General features: G+C 41.9%; 1 protein-coding gene across 1 annotated transcript in view; it reads left to right on the forward strand.

The window, feature by feature from the left end:
• HYDIN (HYDIN, axonemal central pair apparatus protein) overlaps positions 1 to 25,095 on the forward strand; it is a 421,369-nt gene that overhangs the window by 250,756 nt on the left and 145,518 nt on the right. The window contains exons 29-39 of the mRNA XM_025370321.1: positions 595 to 732; positions 4,026 to 4,203; positions 6,635 to 6,762; positions 10,740 to 10,873; positions 11,336 to 11,472; positions 11,705 to 11,832; positions 11,984 to 12,175; positions 12,510 to 12,659; positions 15,238 to 15,477; positions 20,301 to 20,469; positions 23,026 to 23,205. Of these exons, the coding sequence (XP_025226106.1) occupies positions 595 to 732; positions 4,026 to 4,203; positions 6,635 to 6,762; positions 10,740 to 10,873; positions 11,336 to 11,472; positions 11,705 to 11,832; positions 11,984 to 12,175; positions 12,510 to 12,659; positions 15,238 to 15,477; positions 20,301 to 20,469; positions 23,026 to 23,205 (1,774 nt within the window). The remainder of the gene's footprint in view (positions 1 to 594; positions 733 to 4,025; positions 4,204 to 6,634; positions 6,763 to 10,739; positions 10,874 to 11,335; positions 11,473 to 11,704; positions 11,833 to 11,983; positions 12,176 to 12,509; positions 12,660 to 15,237; positions 15,478 to 20,300; positions 20,470 to 23,025; positions 23,206 to 25,095) is intronic.

Genomic DNA, 25,095 nt, shown 5'->3' on the forward strand with positions numbered 1-25,095 from the left:
GTCCTTTGGGCACTTGGTTTTGGCTCCTCTGAGTATAGTCCTTGAAGCAGTCAGTCCTCACCCTAGCTTTTCCTAAGGACCCCCAAAGCGGCCTGTTTGTGGTTATTGGGCCTGCTAACCCAGCTGGTGAATTATGTTAGCAAAATTCCAAGAAAAAGAACATGACTGGCCTGTTGCACCCATGGTTCTCCATCTGAATGGAAAAATTCATTCTAGAACATTCTAAACTCAAATCTTTTGTTTTTCTTACAGTACAGAATCCAGAAGGCAAATGTTTTTAATGTAGAAATCTTACTTTAAGATTCTCTATTACAAATTCCTGTAATGAAAAAACTGAGACCCAGGAAGGTGAAATGCTCAGCCCAACAGCCATACCTAAACTAAATCGGTTCTTAGAAGAACTAAGAGCCAGGTTTCCAGAGTCTAGTGCCCCAGTAGGCATTTGTTGTGATGCTGAGATGTAGATTGACCAGTCTTTATATCAGGAGCTGTCACACCTTTATCTATGAGGCGTGTTTCTGCACCTTTCTCACGATCAAAGCCACGTCCCAAGAGTGGGTGGCAAAGGAGTCACTCATCTCCTTCTCTTTCAAGCTGTTTGACCACGTCACAGAGAGGGAAATCACGCTGACGAACACGGGGAAAGTCGGCTTTGAGTTCAAAGTTCTGACTGACCCCCAGTCTTCTCCAGACAACCTTCTCCCTGGAGTGCCACTAATCCTGCCTCTCTCCGTAAGTAAACAGTGGGAGGGGCCCGAATTCAAACCTACAAGTCCCACCCCGATGCAGGTGAGTATTCATGGCCAGGATTACAAGTGTGACTTTTTCTTTTTATTAAAACTGAAGAACTCTCAGAAGCAGAAAAAAAATAATAATAAATCCAAGCCACTTCACTCACTTATTAAACAAATATTTAGTCCCTCAGTAGCCAGTTTCCAGGCACCAGGGATATAGCAATCAACAAGACAAATGCAACGCATGGATTTATTTTCCATGATAATGAGACTAGTTTATTTCCACCGATACACTGCCCTTGTAATTCCCAAGGGCTTCCTCTCCACTGACTTCAGCAGGTGTGAAACACCAGCAGACTGCGCTGAGCCAAACTGGTTTCAGAAGCAAACAGAGAAAGTGATTCCTTGTTCGTATTATGTTGATCGACCAGTTTTAAGGAACATTTGCTGAATTTTTCTCATTATGAAAATAGCACATAATTGTTATAGAAAAAAATGGAAAATATTTTTAAAGTATAATTATTCATAATCTTGTAAATCCAAAGATAATGAGCACCATCGTCTTTGATGATAAAGTCTGTTCTTCCCCTAAATTATCTCACATATTTGGGTTTACTGCTGGTCTCTTTATTCTTCATTGCTCTGTCTGTCCCTACATTAATGCTATACTATTTTAGTTGCTATGGCTTTAAAAATACATCTTAATATCTGTTAGGTCAACTCCCCTTTTGGTTTTTTCCCAATTTGTCTTAGCTAATCTTTTGAATTCACTTTTTTTGGTTTTTTGTTTTTTTGTTTTTCTTTTTGAGACCAGGTCTGGCTCTGTCGCCTAGACTGGAGTACAGATCTCAACTCCCTGCAACTGCTGCCTCCTGGGCTCAAGCAATCCTCCCACCTTAGCCACCCAAGTAGCTGGGACCACAGGCATGCACCACCACACCCAGCTAATTTTTGTGTTTATTTTATTTATTTATTTATTTATTTATTTATTTATTTATTTTAGAGACAGGGTCTTGCCATGTTGCCCAGGCTGGTCTTGAACTCCTGAACGCATCCCAAAGTGCTGGGATTACAGGCGTGAGTCCCATCTCACCCGGCCCAAATTCACTCTTGTGTTTTGTTTCTCTAACTTCCTGACTTGAATGCCTACTTTTATTTTTTTTCTTAGTTAATAATGAAAAAACGTAAGGCTATCCATTTGCCTAAGGACACCTTTAGCCTTATCCCTTATATTTTAAGAAAATTACAGACAAAGTAGATGTCAATTTTATGTGTTTTATACATGTTAATATTTAACTATTATAATTTTCATTATCTAAATTATAGTTGTCTTAAATTATAGTTTTACTTACAAGTGTAATTTAAAATACATTTTTCTTTATTTAATTTCCAAATGATTAAGATTTTTGCTTTTGTTATTTAAATTGTTACTAATATTGAGGTTTTTTTGAATCATGATCAGATAATATGGTCCTCTAAATTCCTACTTAGTGAATTTATTAATATATTTTAATGACCTAAAGTGATTTTTAATACTAATAAATGTTTGAAAATAATGTTACCTGGGCTATAGAATCCAGATTATCATATCTGGAATCTCTACTAAATTAACCTGAATAATTATCACATTAAAATCTTCTGTATCTTTTTCTGTTTAATTTTTCTAAGACTCAAGAGTGGTATATAAAACTTTTGTCCATTTCTCTATTGTTTTCTACAAATACATGCACCTTTTTGTTTTATACTCTTTTGTTTCTGTGTTGACACAGAAGATCTCATGACTATTAAGTGTTCATCATGGACTGTGTGTTCTGTCTGCCTTCAGTTGCCTTCTTGTTCCCTTTGAATGCTCTGCTTTGAATTCCGCTTTGTTCGGTCTTAATATTGTGATTGCTGCTTTCTTTTTGCGTTACATAATTTGCCCATAGTCTATGTCATTTTGTTTTAGGCTTATCATTCATAAAACATATGTATTGGGATTTTGTTTTTTAATCTACTCTGAGAGTCCTTAAGTTTCAGTAGGAACGTTTGACACATTCTTATGATTAGCAAAACTGAAATGCTTGCTATTATTTCTTTCGTCGTATTTCATTTGTCTATTTTTAAAATTTCCTTAGAGTTTTGTTTCTATTCCATCTTTGTATCTATCATAACTGCTATGTTTTCCTTGCCCTTTTCTAAAGTTTTTTAAAGCATTTGAATTTACATTGCTGCAGTTATTGTAAATTGGTAACAACTCTGTAGAGAATAATTTGGCCTTATCTATCAAAATTACCCTTTGACCCAGCAATTTCATTTCTAAGAATTTATTCTACATACGTTTTCCCACATTTGCAAAACGATGTGTTTATAAGATTATTTCCTATATAATCTGTAATGGCAATAGCAAAAGGTCAGAAACAAACTAAATGTCTGTCAGTAGGAAACTAGTTTTTAAAAATATATTAAAACTATGTAATGGAATAATACATAGCAACTAAAAAGGATGGAGCAGCTCTAGATGTACTAATATTTAATTAATTGTAAAATATATTGTTAGGTAAAATGAAAGGAAAAGGAAGACCAAAAAAACTCTATATGCTACCATCTGCATTTAAATATACATATATTGCTGGGTTCACTTAGCTAACATTTTACTTACAATTTTTGTACCTTTGTTAAGTGATCGTTGGTTCATAAATTTCCTTCTTCATGCTGCATTTGATCAGTTTGGATATCAGAATAAAAAAATGGGCGTTTCTGTCTTTTCTATTTCCTGAATGGCTCGTAGACTAAATTGATTATATGTTTTTTGAAGGAGTGGCAGAACTTGCTTCTAATGCCGTATATTCCTTTGTCAGGGTAATTATCTTCATTTTTCAGCTTCTATATAGGATACAGATCACTCCAGGGTTTTTACATTTCGTTATTCATATTTTTCTAGGACATTGTTAATTTCACAAAAATGTTTTAATATATTGACATAAAGTTTTCTCATAATCGTGTATGATTTATGTACTATTTTACTATATATTTATGAACCATTTTTCTTTTTACATTTTTGGTGACTTTTCTCCTTATCTTCTTAATCAGTCTTGCCAGTTTTGTGTATTTTATTCATCTTTTTTCAAAAAACCAGTTTTTAGATGTATGAAGCTCTTCTGTTTCTTTGCACTCTATTTCATTAAATCTCTTACTCCTTTCCTTCTTTTTTTAGGTTTACTCTGTCATTATCGTTGTTGTTTTAAGTAATTTAATGAGTTGAGCCTGTAGCACATTCGTTTTCCCTTTCCTGGTCTTTCTACTGCATAGGGCTTTATCAGTTCACATCAAGAGCAGGCATTGAAAGTTTACTACCTTCCTGGAGTTCCTGAGGTCTTTAAAAGGAGTTTCCAGATACAGATCGCCCACCTGGACCCAGAAAATATCACTCTGAGTGGAGAGGGAATCTTTCCCCAAATCTGCCTCGATCTCCCCAGGAACCTCACAGGTACTACTTCACACTGGAGTAGTTCCCCACTGGGGGACAAAACGAACATTTTAACTTTGTTTATTGGAAGGTTGCTGGCTACTTACTTTATTTGCTTGGAAATCCCCAGTGGTTCTCTTCCATGTCATTCGTCAATTGCCAAATTGGTGACCTGAGTTTGCCAAGATAAGAAATGGTCTATGGCAGCCCCAAATGAAGAACCGTGGCCAATTTGGCCATTATTGAATTACTGACAGAGGGATCAGGAAATTTACCTCCAAAGGCTTTTCCTCCTCCCATGTACTTTCCTTCTGGCCCCAGTCTCCTTTCCCTGTGACATTCTCCTAGACACCACTGGGAAGGTGAGAGCCAATGAGCTTCCAGGCATAGAATTCTCAAAGTATAAACTGCACAGAAAGGCAGACACAGATTCTGAGCCCTTATGTTGGCATTACACAGGGTGAAGTCTAAATTAGACTTTAGTAATTGTCTTCCCACTTACATTTTCCGGTTGTATCTGGACCCCAGGACTAGCCTTTTGTACCAGAATATTTCTGTCTTGGCGGATTCCAAACCCCAGCTGAGCAGCCCTTTTAGCTATAGACTGTCTCTGGCTCTTTGTTCCTGACGTCAGTTATAGGACGATGGGTCAGGGAAACCTCTCACTCTTTATGAATATCTCTTCAAGCTCCTTGAAATCTACTTTCCCCAGAAAGCTTCAGACTAAGTCCTCCCACCCAGCCTTTCCTCTTACCCCATTCCCTGAAGTCACTAACTCTCCTGTTTATAATCATCCACTGAATTCTAATTGTCTGCTCCCTGAAAACTTGAAAAAATATATATATGTGTGTGTATATATATGTGTGTGTGTGTGTGTATATATGTGTGTGTGTGTATATATATGTGTGTGTATATATATATACACACACAACACCCTGTCTCTATTTTAAAAAGGTCTCGCTCTGTTACCCAGGCTGAAATACAGTGGTGCAATCGTAGCTCACCGTAATCTTAACTCTTAGGCTCAAGGGATCCTCCCGCCTCAGCCTCCTGAGTAGCTGGGACTACAAGTGTGCACTGCCGTGCCTGGCTAATTTATTTTATTTTATTTTTTTAAGAAGGGATCTCACTTTGTTACCCAGGCTAGTCTTGAATTCCTGGTCTCAGGTGATCCTCCCATCTCAGTCTGCCAAAGCACTAGGATTACAGGTGTTGAGCCACAGTGCCTGGCAATAAATGTCACTAACACTAAGACCATGTTACACTCTCATACATAGAGTTCCAGCCAGATGAGGGTTACTCCAGCTCCACGTATAATTTTCGGGAAGGAAAACCTTTGCCATACGGTTGAAAACTGGGCACCAAGCTGGCCTCATCAGGGCAGTAGACATGGTTTGGCCAGTAAGGGCTTTAAAATAATTTAAACTTGAACACCATTAGTTGGGTCTTCTGTTCTCCAGCTCACTATATTCACAGCATTTCCTACTGTTTTATAATAGGCTTTTTAAAATTTTTTTATTTATGTATTTATGCATTTATGTATGTATTTATTTATTTATTTATTTATACAGATTCTTGCTCTGTCACCTAGGCTGGAGTTCAGTGGCAGGATCTCAGCTCACTGCAACCTCCACCTCCAGGGCTCAAGCGATTCTTATGCCTCAGACTCCCCAGTAGCTGGGATTACAGCCACGCACCACCATGCCCAGCTAATTTTTTGTATTTTTTGTAGAGATGGGGTTTGCCATGTTGCCCAGGCTTGTCTTGAACTCCTGAGCTCAGGCAGTTCACCTGCCTCAGCCTCACAAAGTGCTAGGATTACAGGCGTGAGCCACCACACCTGGCCTATAGTAGGCATTTTAAATAACTTTCCTACCTTACCTTTCAAAGTATTTGAATTTGCAATGGCATAGTGGTAAATTCAGGTGGGAATCTCTCCACTGATTACCTACCCTCCCTGATTCAGGATGATGTGGCATATTTAGTGTTAATTAAAGCAAATTGACCCAAACATATTTTTTGTTAATTGAGATTTAATAAACGTAAAAAGTAGCTTAAAGGGTGACTGGCTGGCTGGGTTTGTCCAGCACTGGGAGAGCTCCAGGGTGTGGGGGTTTAAGTGCTAGAACCAAGAAAGCCCCAAGCAAGCCAGGATCAAGTGGGTCACCCTACGAGTGGCTTCGAATGTTACTGCCTTCAAGTTCTGGAGAACCAGCCAGTCATTCAGTAAAGCCTAATCTCATTGAACTCAGTGAGGTCTCTGATACAAATTCAACTCTCAAATCACCTCACCCTCTGAAGCAGGGAAAGCAGGGCAGACGAAGTATCCAAAAGTCCACTTCCCTTCCCACCTTACCAGGGGCTGAGAGTGTGTGTTTGGGACATCATTCATATTTTTCTGACCTTCCTGATTCTGCTCTCCTTCCATCCCCCACTCCCTACCCCGGCACAGCGAATGAAAAGTATGAAACGTTCTTGAATCAAGCCAGGAAAAACACAGACAAAGACTATAACAAATGTGAAACGCTCGATCACTTTGACATAATAACTGAGGAAGTGCCAGAGGATGAGCCTGCTGAGGTAAGGCAGCTCCGGGTGCGCAGGATGCCTTTGCAGAAGGGCGGTGTGTGCAGAGTGCACAGGAGGTGTGTGCAGAAGGGCGCTGTGTGCAGAGTATGTGGGGTGCATGTGCAGAAGGGCGCTGTGTGCAGAGTATGTGGGGTGCATGTGCAGAAGGGCGCTGTGTGCAGAAGCCCAGGGGCAAGAACTTGGTCTCTGAGGTACAGAAAGGAGAAAGACAGAGATAAGGCAAAGAAGCAGGAAGCTAGGAGAGGCAAGATGAGCCCAGGAGGTGAGCTATCAGGTGACTGACCTATTAAGGTTTTTGGACTTCATCCTGAGGGCAACCAGAGGTGTGGCCTAATCGACTTCGCATCTTTAAGAGATCCCTCTGGCTGCCTTGCAGAGCTCTGAGGGGACAGGAACTTGGGGATGATGAGAGTAGATTCGAGAGATCAGTTTTTTAGAAGCTGTCGGAGGGCCAGGTGCAGTGGCTCATTCCTATAATCGCATTACTTTGGGAAGCCAAGGATGGCCTGAGGCCAGGAATTTGAGACCGGCCTGGGCAACATGGTGAAACTCCATCTCTACAATTTTTTTTAAGCTGGTGGAGTAATTCTAGGTGAGAGATGGTGGTGCTGTAAGCAATGGTGATGACAGTGGGGACAGGGCGAACTGGTTCAAGGAATATTCCAGAAATGGAATGGTCAAGACTTAGGCATTGACTGGATATGGGCGTGGGGTTGAGGGGACCTCTAAGTCTTACTTGGATGACAAGGTAAGGAGAGGGGACTGAGACAGGAAACTCAGGAGGAGAAGTGAGGTCTTGGTGGGAGGAGAGGGAAAGGAAAGGAGTTCGGCTGCTTCCCGTGGCTACCGAATGTGAGATTTCTGTGTATCATCTGCGAAGAGCAGCCAGTAGGGAACCGGAACCACTGCTGGGCACCTCGGAGAGAGAGAGGTTGGAGAAAGTGACTTGAGAGTCATCAGATGATCATTGCAATCACAGGAAATGGGGAGATTCCCTAGGAAGTGTGTCTAGTGAGCAGGAAAAAAGGCACATTCAGAATGGAGCCCCCAAATACCCCAGCATCTGAGTGGGGGAGAGGGGTGGCCAAAAGGTTCTGGAAAAGTCAGGAGCATGTGGTGCCACAGAGGTGGGAGCCAAGTGAGGGTCTCTGGAGGAGAGAGCTTCTCAGCTTATAAATAAAGGATGGGATAGGAAGGGAAAATCCCAATATGTCCTCCCTCATCACCCCTGAAAGTCCTGTTTTAACAGTCTATTCCTGACCATGACAGCTGCCATCCCCCTGTGCTCTTCTTTACAAATGCAAATGTGCATGAGAATATGTTCTAAGGAAGAATCATATATGTGGCTAGAGAGCCCTTAGGTTGGTTAAGAGGCAGCTCTAATGTAGGGGAGAACGGTGTCATGGGAGAGACTGGGAGCACCAAAGCCCACTGGCGATTATTTGTTTTGCAGAAGCCTGGTTCAAGTACCAGATGCTAAAAGTGAACCTTAGCACCAAGGATGATCATAATTAGTAACATCAGTTACCACTTATTGGACTCATACTAAGCCTGTGCCACACTGTTAACCTGCACTGTTGTCTTGTTAAATCCTCCCACAATGAGGGTCGGGGGAGAATGATGCCGCTGTCATCTAAATTTTAGTTTTACAGAAGTGAAGTGCATGTCCCAAGGCAAGTACAGAGCTAGGATTTGAACCCAGGCCTGCCCAGCTGCTAAGATGGTCTCTTAGCCTCTGCCTTCTCCTGCCAGCCCCGGGCTGCCCACTGGAAGCAATGATGTGTCTCCACCTGCTTACTGGGTTCCCAGGCTGCACCTTATCAAAGCCTAGGAGAGCAGTGGGGTGGGGTTTCTGTGAATATGATGGTAAGTGCAGAGCCAAGCTGGTCCCCTTGAGTAGGGCAGGGTGGACCACTCATGGCTCAGGAGCCAAGTACAGAGTTGGCTTTGTTGCTCTAGAATCCGGACAACTGGGAGGGCTGTCAGCAGACCCTGCTCCTCTCCCAATTTGTCACACTTCCACTCTCACCTCCTGTGCTTCACTGGGCCATGGCACACATTAACCTTCCCTGCTGGGCCCTAGACCTAGCTAAGGATTAGCCCTTTGCAAACAGTATTTGTCAACCTTTTCCATTATCACTCCCATTTTTATTTGTTATATATAAAATGGAATCTCCTTGAATAGTTTGATATATACTTTTTAACTTTTTATTTTGAAATAATTATAGATTTACAGGGAATTTTTTTTTAAAAAAAGGGTTTTCCCAACAATAACATCTCGTATAACTATAGTACAACATCAAATCCATGAAATTGACGTTGGTACAGGTCACAGAGCTTATTCAGATTTCACCACTTTTCTATGCGTGTGTGTATGTGTGTGGTGCAGTTCTGTGCAATGTTATCACATGTAGATTTGTGAACCCACCACTGCCAATTAAGATGCAGAACTATTCCGTTACCACAAGGATTCCTCATGCTTCCTGGGGAAATAAAATAAAAAACAAAATCTCCTTCCAACCCAGAAAATCTATCCACAAAGGTAGAAGAGAAAGAAAACAATTTTATTGTTGAATAAGCATTAAACCAGAATGTAATGCACATCACAGGCAATCTGCTGAGAGATTGCAAAGACAGAAGGAAGTCTGCCCCTCCTATAGAGCCAACCAGATCCAAGCCATTTCATTCATGTTCTGAGTAAATAATGGCTAGTCTCAAGTAAGAGGACTTGACACCATCATTTGTCACACATAGTTTATCCTAAATCGACATGGTAATGGAGGTGACCAACTGTGTTAGCTAATTGGCTTTATCCAAAGGAAAAACAAACTTATCTTTCTAGCAGGGCCCCATGGACGCTAGGCTCCCATCCTGTCCCAGAAACTGGGACTAGGGACTTCCTCTTCCTTGTTAATTACATGTCAAAGAGATGGTTCCCAGGTTCTTGAGAAAGACACTTCTGGGTCCTAAAGCTGGCAAGAGGCTTATTTCACTTTTTAAAAGATTTATCTACATTTCGAAGAGACAACATTTCAAAGAACTTAAAATTACAGATGTTCTAAACTAAATACTCTAAGCAAAGGGGAGGAGGAGAAGTCTCTTCCCTTATTTTCAACAAGGAGAACTAAGCCTCATTTTCCATTTGTTTTTGGCCTTACATGTGACTAGGTTATAACCACACCCACCCCTCTCTCCCTGTCCCTTACCTCTGGCAGCCACTCATCTGTTCTCCATCTTGAGCCTTTTATTATTTCAAGAATGTTATATAAATGGAATCATACAGCACATCACCTTTTGAGATTCACTTTTTTCATCCCACATAATGCCCTTATTATAATCCATTCAAATTGTGCACCTCAATAATTCATTCCCCGCCGGGCGCGGTGGCTCACGCCTGTAATCCCAGCACTTTGGGAGGCTGAGACGGGTGGATCACAAGGTCAGGAGATCGAGACCATCCTGGCTAACACAGTGAAACCCCATCTCTACTAAAAATACAAAAATTAGCCGGGCGCGGTGGCGGGCGCCTGTAGTCCCAGCTACTCGGGAGGCTGAGACAGGAGAATGGCGTGAACCCGAGAGGCGGAGCTTGCAGTGAGTGGAGATTGCGCCACTGCACTCCAACCTGGGGGACAGAGCGAGACTCCATCTCAAAAAAATAAAATAATAATAATAATAATAATAATAATAATAATTCATTCCCTTTTACTGCTGAGTATTCCATGGTATGGATATACTGATTTGCTTACCCTCCCCACACCCTTCCCAGGAAAAATTTAATGCCTTAAACATACTGTGTATCTGTTTCTGTTCTGTAGCCCTTTGGGGGTCACAAATCATTGTAATATTTAAGATATTTTCCACCACCCTCCAAGAGCTAATTTTTGCCTCTTTGGGGGTGATATTGTCCCTGTTGAGAATGCATGTTCCTAAAGAATTTGCTGACTTGCTCCTCTTTCTTGCTTCAGGTAAGTGCTCATCTCCAGATGGAGGTAGAAAGACTTGTAGTCCAAAGCTATGTCCTAGAACATGAGAAAACAACCACCGCCGATCCTTTGGATGACACCTGCTTCAGCCATCGGAGTCGCCGCAAACTGGCCAAGTGAGTGGTTTCCAGTGACCGCCCTTCTGTGCTGTGCTTGTTTCAGAGTGTATCAGAGCAGGCAGTGCTACCTCGTGCAGCTCCCTGAAACACTGGCTGATCATCTCGGAATGAAATCCACTCATCTCAGTTACCCGCCATCCCCTAGCATCAAGCCAGCCGGGCAGGTTTCTGCCTCTTCAAGTGAGAACAATACCGCTATGTCGAATGGACAGGCTCCGCTTCAGGTCTATAAGGGCCCACACTGAACGTGTTCTGAGATAATGGCCAAAACAGCGATGTGAATCTCTGGGGGAGTTAACATTGTTTCTAGTCTCTGTTTGGGTAGCCATTCGTTGTTCTCCACTCTGGAGAATAAAATTGTGCACAAGAGGTAGAAAAAAAAAAAATCAGACTCTTTCACTTTTGGCAAAGTAGCCTTCCAGGTTTGAAAGGGACTAGTAAGTCTATTAACCATTTCAGAGTCCAGCTGCCAGAGTACATCCTGGACTTTGGCTACATCATCCTTGGTGACGTCCGAACCCACATCATCAAGATCACCAACACCAGTCACTTTCCAGTGTCATTCCACGCAGACAAGCGTGTCCTTCATGAGACAGGTACCCAGGCTGGGGAGACCCTTTCCTATTGCACTTGGTCATTTCTCACAAGGAACCCATCAGTACTGTCCTCCTGGAACAGCATTTGTGCCTCTGGGATCAGCTAAAAGGATTCTTGGGCTATTCAGTGATCCTTTGAGTAGTCATTCTGACCCAGTGGGGGCTTTCTCTAGAGCAGCTCTTGTTTGCTGTTTCTCTTTCCCACTAAGAAATTTTTTTTGTTTTGGTCCAGGATTCAGTACCAACCTAGATCGTGTAAAGAATCTGCCTCATTGTGAAACGGAAATATTTGAAGTGAGATTTGACTCACAGGGGGCCAATCTTCCTGTTGGAAGCAAAGAAGTCATTCTGCCCATCAAGGTACAAGGCACCGCTGGGCCCACCCGGCCCTGCAGGTTTCCAGCTCTGCTTGCTGATCGCCCTAAGATAATCCAGTTATTATGTCAGACTTGTGATTCTTGTTTTCCCCAAACCCATGCCACATGATAACTGCAGTTTATACCCTCTCCAGGTGGTTGGAGGGCCAACAGTTCACATCCGTCTCCAAGCCAAGGTGACCATTCCAACCATGACTCTCTCTCATGGAAAAGTGGACTTTGCCACAATTCAGTGTGGACAGTGCCTGGTGGAAACTATTCAGCTTTCCAATCATCTCCAAGTGCCTTGTGAATGGTTTGTCCAGAGCCAAAAGCCTGTTGACAAGGTAAACGAACTGTGGCCCATTGGTCCTCCTTTCTCCATCTCCATTTCAGCCAGATTTGTAACTCTAGGCCTTGGCGCTCATCATTTCAACCTCCTGCTCAAAGACTCAGTGGCAACAGTTGCCTCCTGAATAAAACTTGGGCCCTTAGCCCAGCGCTTGAGGTCCTATCAGGCCATGCTGTCAGGTGGAATGTCTTATTCATCCTTGTACCTCTGGTATCTACACATTCCCTGACACCTGAGAGGTACTCAGGAAATGTGGGTTGTGTGAGTGGAAGGTAAATGAGCTCATTTTCCGTAGAAGGTGATCTAATTGTCTAATATGTGTAAACCAGCTGGAGAAACACATGCCGAAGTACTTAAGACAGAAACTACGTGCTGAATTAAAGCCAAAGACACGGATCTTCGAAATCCAGCCCATTTCTGGAGTCCTGGATCCTGGTGAGAAGTCCAACGTGCAGGTGAAATTCATGCCAAAAGAAGAGGTGAGCTTTAAAGAAACATGGCTTCATTTCGATTCTCTGGACCTCTTTGAGCTTTACTCAAAGTCCATGCTTGTTTGGGTCTCAAGGGAAGCTTTGAGTGACCTGTGCCTGGCTTTTCTGAATATGGCATCTCAAGCACTTCTGGTTCACATAGGAGCTGTGTGGCCTGGTGGTCTGGAATCAACGGACTAAAATATCAATTTTTATCAGAAGGCCGGGTTTAGTAGCCTTCTGCCTCTGCACACTTACATGCTGTGTGTCTTTGAGGAAATTACTTAGCCTCATTCAGTCTCAGTTCACTCATAAATAAAATAAAAAATAGTAATATTGTATATCAAAAGTCCCTTATTGAAATTCTGAAACCCAATAAGATCCAAAGCTAGGGGTGGGGGGTTTGAGATTTCATAAGCTTTAGACCACAACTCATTTGGCAGAAAAATCTCATCTGAATTGACATGAGACCATTTAACCTTTATTTGTACCACTTAGTTTTCAGAGTCAAACATTGCCACCAACCATTAATGTGTTTGATTACAGGGGACCTGCCCCAGACCCTGCTGAGGGTGTTAGGTAACATAGGGTATATACACTGTGTTTACTATTTTAAAAATCTGAATTTGAAAGTATCTGGCCCCTGGGTTTCGGATAACTTATTGTCAACCTGTAATGACTACCTCCTGAGGTCATTTTGAAGATTAAATGCACAGTATTGAATAAAGTACACAGCATGCTGCTCTATGTAAGTAAGTCTCTCAATAACTATCATCATCAGTAGTCGTGAAAAGTACGTCCCGGTAGATGGCCTCCTGGAGCCTCATAAATGTTTCTTTTGTGAACGTAATCAACTCAAAGCTACTTCTGACCAGGAACATAGTAAAATTAATAAAATCCTAGAACCAGAGAGAATCTCAAGAGGTTGCACTGGAAAAACTTTTATTCAAAACCTAAGGCACTTGGGAAATATAATTTTCTCTATTCTGTTATTTTAAAAGAAAAATTGATCTGTGTTTTATAGAGGAGCTATGGTTAACTCCCATTTTCCTTGTAATCGCTTTGAGGAAGTGCTTCAGCAGCTTCAGTGAGAAAGAGAAAAAGCAAACAACTTCCTATCTCATTCTAAAATAAAACCCATGTTTTTATCATTATCAAAATCATCCCAGTTCATTTAAAAGAAAATTAGTAATATGTTTGTCATTCTTAAAGAGTCTTAACATTTTCAAAGGGTTTACTCAAGATTGTGGATTTTTTCCATTACTTAATGAGGGAAATATTAAAAAAAAAAAAAAAAAAGTTTGTTCAAGCAGTTTCATGAATATTGAGTTGGAATTAGTCAAAGTTAATAAAATGTTTCCACCAATTAAGAGATAAATTTTTTAGCTGTATACAAGGAATTGGTTAGCCCTGCAGGCCATACAATCCATATATCTGCATCATCATCAACATCAGCAGCGCCAAGAAATCAATGACATCCAGACCAACAATTCTTAGGCTTTATAACATGCTCAAGAAAATGAATGAAATGTTTTAGAAAGATTTCCATAAGCAGCAATTAAAATATAGAAGTTTGAATCATAAGGTACTAAGCCTATAACTATATAGAAACCCCTCTGAGCCGATAATTTATCTTATTGTGTCCAGCAATAGATATTTCTGTGTGTATGTCTGTATACATTCCATCCATTTGCTTTTTCCCCTTCAAGCTAAGATACGAGGTCTTCAAATTGTGATTTTCCTAATTTCCACTCAAACCAAGCCACAAGTCCAGCTATACCAGAATAACCTAGGCATCTGGTTAAAAATGCTGAATCCCAGCCTTACTCTGCCCCTACAGAGTCAAAGTTTCTAGGGATGGAATGTGAGGATCTGCGTGTTTAATAGGTTCCCCAGTGAAATCAGACTAGGAACTATGGGATGGAAAGTAGATTTGGGTACCATTTTGAGAAAACATATGAGTAGTTATGATATCACTACTGACCAGTATCTGGTTGTAATTGTATCTGATGAGCTGAATGCCCCAGCTCTGGCATTCTGCCAAACTCTGGGAAAATACGCAAAGTACACGCTTCAGAATCATCGCTCCTCGGGAGCAAGGGAGCTGGGGTCTTTTTACCGTAAATCGCCAGAGTCATTGCTTGATAACTAATTCCAGATGGTATCATTTCCCTGGCATTTCTGCCCTGCCCTCCCCTGCCCATGAGCAGCAGGGTCCATGAAATGAGAACCTTTAGGCCCAGAGGTGCAGACAGTGGCAGTTGGAAGTCTGAGCACACTGGAAGATCCGAGGGATGTGACAGTGACACTCCGAGGGCTTGCTACACATGATGAAGCACTTGATACAAGTCCTGGAATGCTAGATACCCAGAATGTATTTGATATCTAGCACTTGGTACAATGCCTGCCATGCTAAATAGCCAGTACTTATATTAATTCAGTAATGCAAATTACTCCTATGCAATTTTATTATAAGTTTTCTCTCTTAATCTAAATAGATAAGTTTTTTCCCCTCAGCGGTGTTTTGTTTTACATGACATGTAGTGGAAATAAATTCAGATGCTTGTTTTGTTTTTATGTTTTCCAGAAATTCTACAGCCAAACCCTGGTGTTTCAGATTGCCCAGAGTGCTCAAAAGCTTACCCTGCTGGCACGTGGGCAAGGTCTAGAGCCACGCCTGGAATTTAGTCCTTCAGTCCTGGATCTGGGGCCACTGCTACTTTGTGCACCTGGAGACGAGGCCGAGGTGATAGTGAAGAATCCTTGCAACTTCCCCATTGAGTTTTATTCCTTAGAATTCGATCAGCAATATCTCATAGAAGAAAAGGTGAGCAGAGGCCAAAGCCAAACTCTGTTTTTCTACACGTGCTGGACCCTGCTATGTACTCATGCTCTTTTCCCTGCATGCAATAACATCCTCCTGGCCTTTCCTATCTTTTTCCCCTTGAATTCTTCCTTGTCAATTTAGTGATTACTTCTCTAGAGCCTTTTCTGAGCTACTTCCCTTGACCTGAGTAGAATCCTAGACATTTTAAGCAGCTAATTGAAAAGCTAATGCATGTTCATGGTTAAAATTCAAACAGTAAAGAACCATACGTAGCAACTTGCCAATATCATTGTATTTGAACTTGAGTTACTTGTAGACAGCATGTAATTGGATCATTTTAAAAAATATCTTTTGCCAATCTCTCACTTTAGTTTATATATTTAGACAGTTTACATTTAGTGTAATTATTGCTATGTCAGGACTTAAGTCTACCATTGCATGTTTTATTGTTTTTTGGTCTGTTTACTTTTTCCTACTTTCCTGTCAGTTGCTTCAACGTTATTTAAAATTCCATTTTTATTTACTCAGAGTGTTTTTTGGGTGTATCTCTTTGTATAGCTCATTTAGTTACTGCTATAGGTATTACGTTATCTACACATAACATTATAATCAACTGGTATTGACATTTTACCAGTTCTAGTGGAATTTAGAAAACTTTCCTCCATTTAACTCCCTTCAGCCTTCTGATTTTTAATATAACTGTCTTAAATATTTTTCTTATATTAGCTAGCACTATAATTATTGTTTCAACTGCTGAACATACATTTGAAGACCCCAGAGGAAAGGGAAAATGTGTTATATTTGTCTCTCTTTTTACTCTTTCTGTTCTTTCTTCCTTTCTGATATGCCAATATTTCTTCTTTTATTATTAACTTTCTGTTTAGAGAGCTACTTTTAGCTCTGCTGTTAGGGTGTGCCTGCGGATAGAAATTTCTTAGTTTTCCTTCGAGAATGCCTTGACCTCCCCTGTCATCACTGAAGGATTTGTTCACTGGATATAGAATTCTGAGCTGACGGTTCTTTCATCCCTTGAAATATATGCCACTTTCTTCTGGCCTCCATGGTCTGATGAGAAATTCAATGATTTGAATAATTTTTTTTCCTCTGTAGGGAAGATTTCATTTCTCTCTCAGTGCTTTCAGGAATTTTTCTGTGTCTTAGTTTACAGAAGTTTGACTATAATGTGTCTTGGCATAAATTTCTTTTGGTTTATTTACTGTGGGATTTGCTGAGATTCTTGAATCTGTTGATCTTTATCTTCTTTCCAATTTGGAAATTTTTCAGGCATTATTCATTTGAGTACCTTTTTCAGCCTCATGCTCTTTCTGCTCTCCTTCCAGGGCTCAAATGACACTCAGATATTTTGTTACTGTTTTATAGCTCTTTAAGACTCTTTTCTCTTTTTTTTAAGACTATTTCATCTGTTATCCAGAGTAAGTAATTTCTATTATCTTGTCTTCAAGTTCACTGGATTGTGACTTTCTAGGTCTTTTTAGTAAATAGAACTAGGAAATGTGATTTTTAAGAGGGGAAAAAAATCATAACACATAATGATGTTTCAAATCCCAATTTAAGATTATAGGATTTTATCTAAATTCTTTGATGATACATTTGTTTCTGCTTTCTCTTGAAAATCATGGATATAAACTTACTTATCAATTTATTATAAAATATACATTTAGCCAGGCACAGTTGTACACACATAATCCTAGCATTTTGGAAGGCCAAGGCAGGAGGACTGCTCGATCTCAGGAGTTTGAGCCCAGCCTGGGCAACATAGCAAAACCCTATCTCTACAAAAAAAATACAAAATACTTTGGGAGGCCGAGGCGGGTGAATCACGAGGTCAGGAGATCGAGACCATCCTGGCTAACAGGTGAAACCCCGTCTCTACTAAAAAATAAAAAAGTAAAAAAATTAGCCAGGCGTGGTAGCAGGTGCTTTTAGTCCCAGCTACTTGGGAGGCTGAGGCAGGAGAATGGTGTGAACCCGGGAGGCGGAGGTTACAGTGAGCTGAGATCACGCCACTGTACTCCAGCCTGGGTGATAGAGTGAGACTCTGTCTCCGAAAAAAAAAAAAAAGTACAAAATAATTTAGCTGGACATGCCAGCACACGCCTATAATTCCAACTACTTGAGAGGCTGAGGTGGGAGTTTCAGTTGAGCCTGGGAGGTCGAGGCTGCAGTAAACCAAGATCATACCACTGCACTCCAGCCTGGGTGACAGAGTGAGACCCTGTCTCAAAATAAAATAAAATAATTAATAAATAGCTTCAAAATAGTAATATCAATATTCCCACTAATAGTAAGACTACTGAGTCCTATTATCCATAAGCATGGTGAGGCCTCTGTGCTGTGTTCCAGCAGCTCCCCCAGATCCACATCTCATGCTCCCCACCCTGCTGCCCTACCTTGAGCTACACCTTTGTCTAATAACCTTAGTGTCCTACTCTTTGAAACAGCCTCTTAATTCCCTCCTATGAGCAATATTAAAATTAGCTAGTAATCTCTTTCTTTTTCCCTCTCCCCTTTCCATCCTCTAATTTAAAATGATTTTATTTCCAGTTAATACCAGCTGAGTAGTCATCTCATGTACCCTTCCCCCATATTTGCTACTTGTATTTTATCTATATTGTCAGAGCTTATAATATTAAGGTGTCAGGACTTAATTTCCATCGTGGAGTCTTAGTTTTACACTAAGCATATTGAATGCCCAACACCAATCCTTACAATGAAGCTTCTCCAATCACTTCTGGATTATCTACAGTTCATTCTCTGGTGGATTTCTCAGGCAGGGATCATGGGAATGATATTCTCTGAGTATTCAAACATTCATAACCATTTATCTGTGACTTTTGAAGATCAGATACAATATTCTTGGCTTACATTTTCTTGACTTGACTATTTTAAATGTGTTGCTCCATTGTTTCCTCATAAGGTATTGCTGTCCATGAAGCCCAACGCTGTATTTGTTATCTTTTGCTGCATAATAAATTAGCCCCAAACTTACCGACTTAAAACGGTAAACATTTGTCATCTTGTGCTTTCTGTGGGTCAGGAATTTGAAGGTGGCTTAGGTGAGGGGGGATTATTCTGCTTTCTCTGGACCGTCCCCCACTCAGCCTTTGAATCTTCTGTCTTCTTTGCTTCCAATGTTGATAGCCTGCTTAGTTTGCAGTCTGCTCCCAGAAGTTTTTCTCAGAATGGGGACCTGCCCCTATGGGGCAGATTCTTATGAGATCCTTAGTGGCTTCTGTTGGCACAGCACCTTCTGTTGAGAGTCAGGCTCCGTGGAAAGCACAATCTAAGACCTGAGGTTTGCATGTGGGAGGTTTCTGGGGGCATTCTCAGGAACATCTGTGAAGAATAGGACAGCAGAGTTGGGCGGAGCGAGATGAACTGTGATGAGATGGCAACAGAGACTTCAGCTAATCGCACAGAAAGCTCTGGAACTGGGTTGGCCCTTTGGAGTTGCCCCAGTTGCTGCTTGTTTGCCAGGCCTTTGTGCCCTGCATCAGCCAGTCTTTGGCATATTGCCTCCTTTGCCCACTGATTCTCTATGCCACCTGTATCCTTTATCACAGTTCCATAAATAAATGGGTCAATTCTGAGCTTTCTCTTCTATTTCATTGGTCAGTGTGTCTGTCCCAGCATCATTGCCACTCTGTCTATTACTACAGCTTCCTAATAAGGCTTGTCATCTGGTAGGGCAATACCCTTCTTTTATTCCTTTTCATTAATACTTTAATTTTGCCCTTCCATGTAAATTTTAGAATTTACATGGATCTTATTTTACATGGAGCTTATTAGCAGTGGTGTTCAAATAACTAAAAATGGGGATCCTGAAGAAGGATTATCTAACAAAACAGATTTTTGATACCAATAAATCAGGTTGTAGAAGAAGTAAATGCTTTTTAAAACTTAATTTTACTGTGTCTTATAAATACACTCTAGTATTGCCAGATTTAGGAGAAAAAAATACAGGCTGTCTAGTTAAATTTGAATTTCAGATAAATAACAAATTTTTTTAGTATGTCTCAAATATTACACAGGACATATTTATACTAAAAAGTTATTCCCCTGTCTCTACTAAAAATACAAAAGGAAATTAGCCGGGCGTGGTGGCAGGCACCTGTAGTCCCAGCTACTCAGGAGGCTGAGGCAGGAGAATGACGTGAACCCAGGAGGCAGAGCTTGCAGTGAGCCGAGATCGGGCCACTGCACTCCAGCCTGGGCGACAGAGCAAGAGTCCATCTCCAAAAAAAGTAAAATTAAAAAAAATAAATAAAAGTTATTCATTGTTTATCTGAAACTCAAATTTAACTAGGCATCTTGTATTTCACCTGGCAGCCCTAGTACACATTCACACACATGTGCACACGTGCACATACTTAATACTATTTTACCTCTTTTTTTCCCTGGATCCTCTATTTATGAGACCACACCCTTACTTAGTGTAAAATTGCTAACCACCATATTGTTTAAGAATGAATGTGTCACTCAAGGTAGATAATGGAGGTCTGAACTTTTGTCATGGGAAAAAAAAGGAAAAGAGTATATATTATTCTTAAAACAAGAAGAAAATTTATTTCCACATGTGAAATGCCTAGGCTGAAATGGAGCAAAGTAAAGATCCGTGTATCCCCACAGGCTCAGAGCTCAGCCCTGCTTCCGAGACCTCTCCAAAGGCCCCCACTCTTTGAAATCCAGAAAGTATTTGTATAAGTCTCAGCCTCAGGCAGGAGCAGAAGTTTTACAAAATCAGTGACCTGCAGGGAGATTCCTAGTGAGACCAACAGGGTTCCCGTTCTCCCCTCGAGCAGATCTTGCGGAAGCTGAAGGGCTATGATTCCTACAACACCCTGCTGCTGCCTCCCCGCAACCCTGGGGAGAAGCTGCCCCCAGAACTGTACGAGTACTTTAAGGAGATGAAGAAGTCAAAAGAGGAGCAGATGAGGGCGAAATATCTGGAGAATCTGGCACAGGAGAATGGTGAGAACTCAACATGGAGAACCCCTGGCGCCAACCATTGCCTTTGCCCCCCTGAACTACCCCTGCCGTGGGACCAACCCATTTCTGAGTACCTGCCAGGTGCCGGGCAGGCGCTGTCTGCCTTGTGTATTTTATTTCTAACCCTTACAAAATAGGTTGTGTTATCCCCATTTTATGGATGCATAGGCTGGAACACATTCTGCTGTCACTAGGGCCCAATTTGGATAGTACAACCTAAAAACTGCTAATGCAGATGGAATAACACTTGCTGAATGCCATGTTGAGGGCTTTGCACGTACCAGTGAGAAACTGAAGTGCAGGGAGGCCAAGTCCACAGTTTTAAGTGGCAGAATCAGGATTCCAGCCCAGGGCTCTCTGACTCCAGAGTCCATGATGGTAACCACTGCCTCCAATGGGTAGACCTAGGTAAGGCAAAGTAATGTAGAAAGGTAGAAATTGGTGCCCTAAAAGCAGGGGGTGGGCATTCCCTCAAGCAAAAGACCAACCCCTCCATAGTCCTCAGGCCAAACTCCAATTGCAGAGCTGTCCTGTGCTCTCAGAATGGTGCCCTTTCTGGCCCACCACCCCTGAGTTATCCCATCATCTGCCCAGGGGCTCTTGTGTGCTTGCCCATAAAGGTTCCTCACTGACTTGTGGGACTGTGTGAGTTATGAGGATGCGTCTTCTCTTTGCTTCTCTGTAACCTCATCCTGGAAATGTACCCACCTTGTTCTTACTTGCTTTCATCTGTGTAACAGTCATACATGTAATTATTTTCTTCACGCTCCCTCCACCATTAGCCAAGAAGTCCCTGTAAAGGCATTGATCAAATATTCCCCACATGTAAAACCAGTGCATGGAACAGCAGTTGACCCAATAGTGCCCAAGAAATGGGTGCTGTGTGAGTGAATGCATTAATGGATTGAATGGAGTAATTTTTCCTGCCACTGGACCTGTCTCATTGTCCAGGAAATAGAAGCTAGTCAGAGACCACTAGTTTGGCTTAAAAGGAGAAGATGAGAGAAGGCAGCTGCCACCCACCCTGTCTCCTAGTCACGTTCCTTGAGTTTGCTAGGGCTGCCGTTGCAAATGCCAGGGACTGGGTGGCCTAACCAACAGAATTTTCTTTTCTCCCACATCTGGAGGCTAGAAGTCCAAGGCTGAGTGTCAGCAGGGTTGCTTTCTTCTGAATCCCTTCTTGCAGTTGGCTGTCTTCTCCCTCTGTCTTCGCCTGGTCTTCCTTCTGTGTGTGTCTGTGTCCTAATCTCCTCTCCCCATAAGGACACCAGTCCTACTGGATTAGGGCCCACCCATGTGACCACATCTTACCTTAATTACCTTTTCAAAGGCCCTATCTCCAAATCAGTCACATTCTGAGATACTCGGGGGTTAGGACTTCCACATCTGAATTGGGAAGGGACACGATTAAGCCCATCACAAGGACCCACTGTGTTGCAAGCACTGAAGTGCTGGGGAAAAAAAATTAGTGAAAAAAGTGCTGGGAAAAAAAAATCAAAAATGCAATGAATACCTGCCGTTGAGAGCTCACAGTCATGAAGAGAGTGCGAGGAGAGACACACCATCAGAGAGACTGCCCAACAGCCCAAGGCAGGGGCGGCAAGGGCTGCAATGTACAAAGGACCTCCCAAAAGCAGAGAAGGCCTTGGTGCTTCCCTTGTCCTCACACACCATGATTGTGGGCTCACTTATCCATTTGGCCCAATGGAAGGCAGTCTAAGCCAGGATCAGTGGGTGCAGAGGGAACCCAGAAAGGCGCACGCCCTGCTTCTCACCGGTGCCTCTCTCTACTCGCTCTGCTCTCACGCTGTAGATCGTCCTTCTCTGCCTCCCTTCCTTCCAGGGAAGGCCCGCAGCCCCAAGTCACATGGCCACCATTCACGAGAGAGCTGCAACCCCTCAGGCTCAATTTCTACCTGTGTGACAAAGAGAATGTCTTGCCCTGTAGTAGGGGGGGTCACCTCATACAGTCACAGCCCATTGCACCCCTGAAATGCTATAGAACACGGGCAATCAATGAGGAAGGTGTTGGGCCAATGAAAGGATAGCTGTCCCTAACGACACAGGAAATGGTCATGATAAATTAAAGGGGAAAGCAGGCTGCACATCAGTATGTACAATATAACCCCAAGCTTAGTTTCAAACAATTAAAAATTAAAAGTCTGAGAGGTTACAACTCTCCTGTGCTGGTATGATAAAATTTAGTACAATTTCTCTGTCACTGTTTCTTTGTCTATCTCCACCTCTTTTTGTAGCTGAATTCCATCATTTTTGACTCCTCTGAGTTTTCCACATTTTCTAAGCAAATGTATAATTTTAGTTCCTAAACAAATGTCAAACTGTAGAAACACTATACACAGAGAGACAGAGGAATAGCCGACTGACTGCAGTTCTTGTTTATTTGGGTTGAATGGTCCAGGGTGATGGGAACCCATATGGTGAATCTCCTCTTCATCGTTTTTTTTCTTTTCTGCCCCCATCTCCCTTGTCTCCCTCCCAACTCTTCCCCTGGTGTTTTCATCCTTTGCTCCTTGGCAGAAGAGGAAGATATGACCTCATCAGATCAGGGAACCTCTAATAGCACGAAGAGGACATCGCTGAGCCGAGGGATCTCTGTCACATCCAACCTGGAAGAGTGGCACGCCCTGTTGGTTGAGTCCAAAACCTATCTAGAGGAAGAGGAGGATGAGGAAAGCCTGGAAAAAATCATGTTCCAAAGTAACCGAGCATTTTAATGTTTTGATACTAGTTCTCTCCAAGGAGAAGTAGGAAGACAATATTCAGTACCTTGTCACTTTCTCCAAGCCTCCTAGTATGGCTCCTAGCCCATCTTGCCCTGCCCACCACAGCTGCCCTCTGGAGAAGCTCTGATCTGCTGCTCACACTAGGATACAAGCTTGAGAGTTGGCTGATGAGCTTAGCATACAATACATTCTTGTCACAGTAATTTGTGTTTCAAGTAGACTAAATGAAGGCCTGAATCTTTCATGCTAAGATTCCGGCAGACTGGGAGGTGTTTAGAGAAACATTATGGGGATGGGGGACATTCTCCCCAGTGTCCCCCCAGTTGGACCATTAGAGAGCTCTTCTCTTGACCTCCCAGCATTATGGGCCCATTTTCTGGCATTTATTTTCCCCAAGTTTTACAAGATGTTAGAACCATATTTAGAAAATTAGATTCTGTGAAACTGGGTTCATGGGGGCCGTTTGCTGGTCATTATAAACCATGACAAGGCATAAGCAACCGTGTCCTGTGCCCACCCCCAGAATAGGAATCATGGGCGAGGCTCGGGAGATCTTTAGGGAGTTAAGTCATCATTCATAGCCCTCATCAACCAGGTGAGTAAATTAAATCAGGAGCATGTAATGGCAAAACGGAGATTAAAGACAGAAATTCCTGGCTCCATGCCTCATAATTAATCCACCCTGGCTATGTTGACGGGCCCCCAAGTGGCTCCTGGTCTCTCTCAGCAGCCTTCCCCACCCCATACACCCTGACTCTGCTCCCCATGCCTGGGCTCTTCCAGGGCTGACCCTGGACATCCCACAGAGAAGAAAGCACACTACAATGCTTAGGATGAAAAAACATGAAACCATAAATGCCCATCAGTAGGCAACTAGTGAAATTGTGACAAAGCCATACAGTGGGAGTTATTTAGCAGCTGTTTAAAAAGAGTGAGCTAGGCCGGGCAAGGGGGTTCACGCCTGTAATCCCAGCACTTTGGGAGGCCGAGGCACCTGGCAACAGAGCGAGATGCCATCTCAAAAAAAAAAAAAAAAAAAAAAAGAATGAGCTAGACCTGTGTTCAAGTAAATGAAAAGATGTCCAAGATGTATTATGTGAAAAGCAAGTTACAGAACAAAATTCAGAGTGTCATCCTAGTTTTGTTATTAAAACACTGTATTTGTGATGACTATATGTATCTGGCTGCACACTGCTCTACAAACTATTCATACACATAGGATCCTGCAACTTGCTTTTTTCTAGACGTTCCTCTAGGCCAATGCATTTGATAAATCAAGGTTTGGCAAACTTTTCCCATAAAAGGCCAGATAGTAAATATTTTGGGCTTTGAAGGCCATACAGTCTCCGCTGAAACTACTCAACCCTGCCTTTGGAGGGTGGCTATGATGACAAAGACAATATGTAATCAAAGGATGTGGCTATGTTCCAATACGACTTTATTTACGAAAACAAGCAGCAGGACAGGTTTAGCCTGTGGGCTATAGTTGACTAGTCTCTAATACTGAAGTCATCATTTTAATAGCTGCTGTGTATTGGTTCTATAATAGGAATTTGCTATCATTTATTCATCCATTTCCCTTAATGCTCCAGATTTCACTCGTTTCTAATATTTTGCCACTGTAAGCCATCCTGCTCTCCACACAAATGTCCTTTCTACTTTTCAGCAAGAGAGATTCCCCAAAATAGAAGTAGAGTCAAAAAATCTGTTTTTTTTAAATTTTAGTAGCTCTAAACAAATTATTAGCTATAAATGTTAGCAGCTATAAGCAAATTATTAGCCCAAAAGGGCCTTCTCGTATACTACAAGTGGGGACTGCTGCAATGTTTGCCATTAAAAAAAAAAAAAAAAAACAGCATTTAAA

This window comes from Theropithecus gelada, chromosome 20 (genome assembly GCF_003255815.1).
Source record: "Theropithecus gelada isolate Dixy chromosome 20, Tgel_1.0, whole genome shotgun sequence".
In the NCBI taxonomy this organism is placed as follows: domain Eukaryota; kingdom Metazoa; phylum Chordata; class Mammalia; order Primates; family Cercopithecidae; genus Theropithecus; species Theropithecus gelada.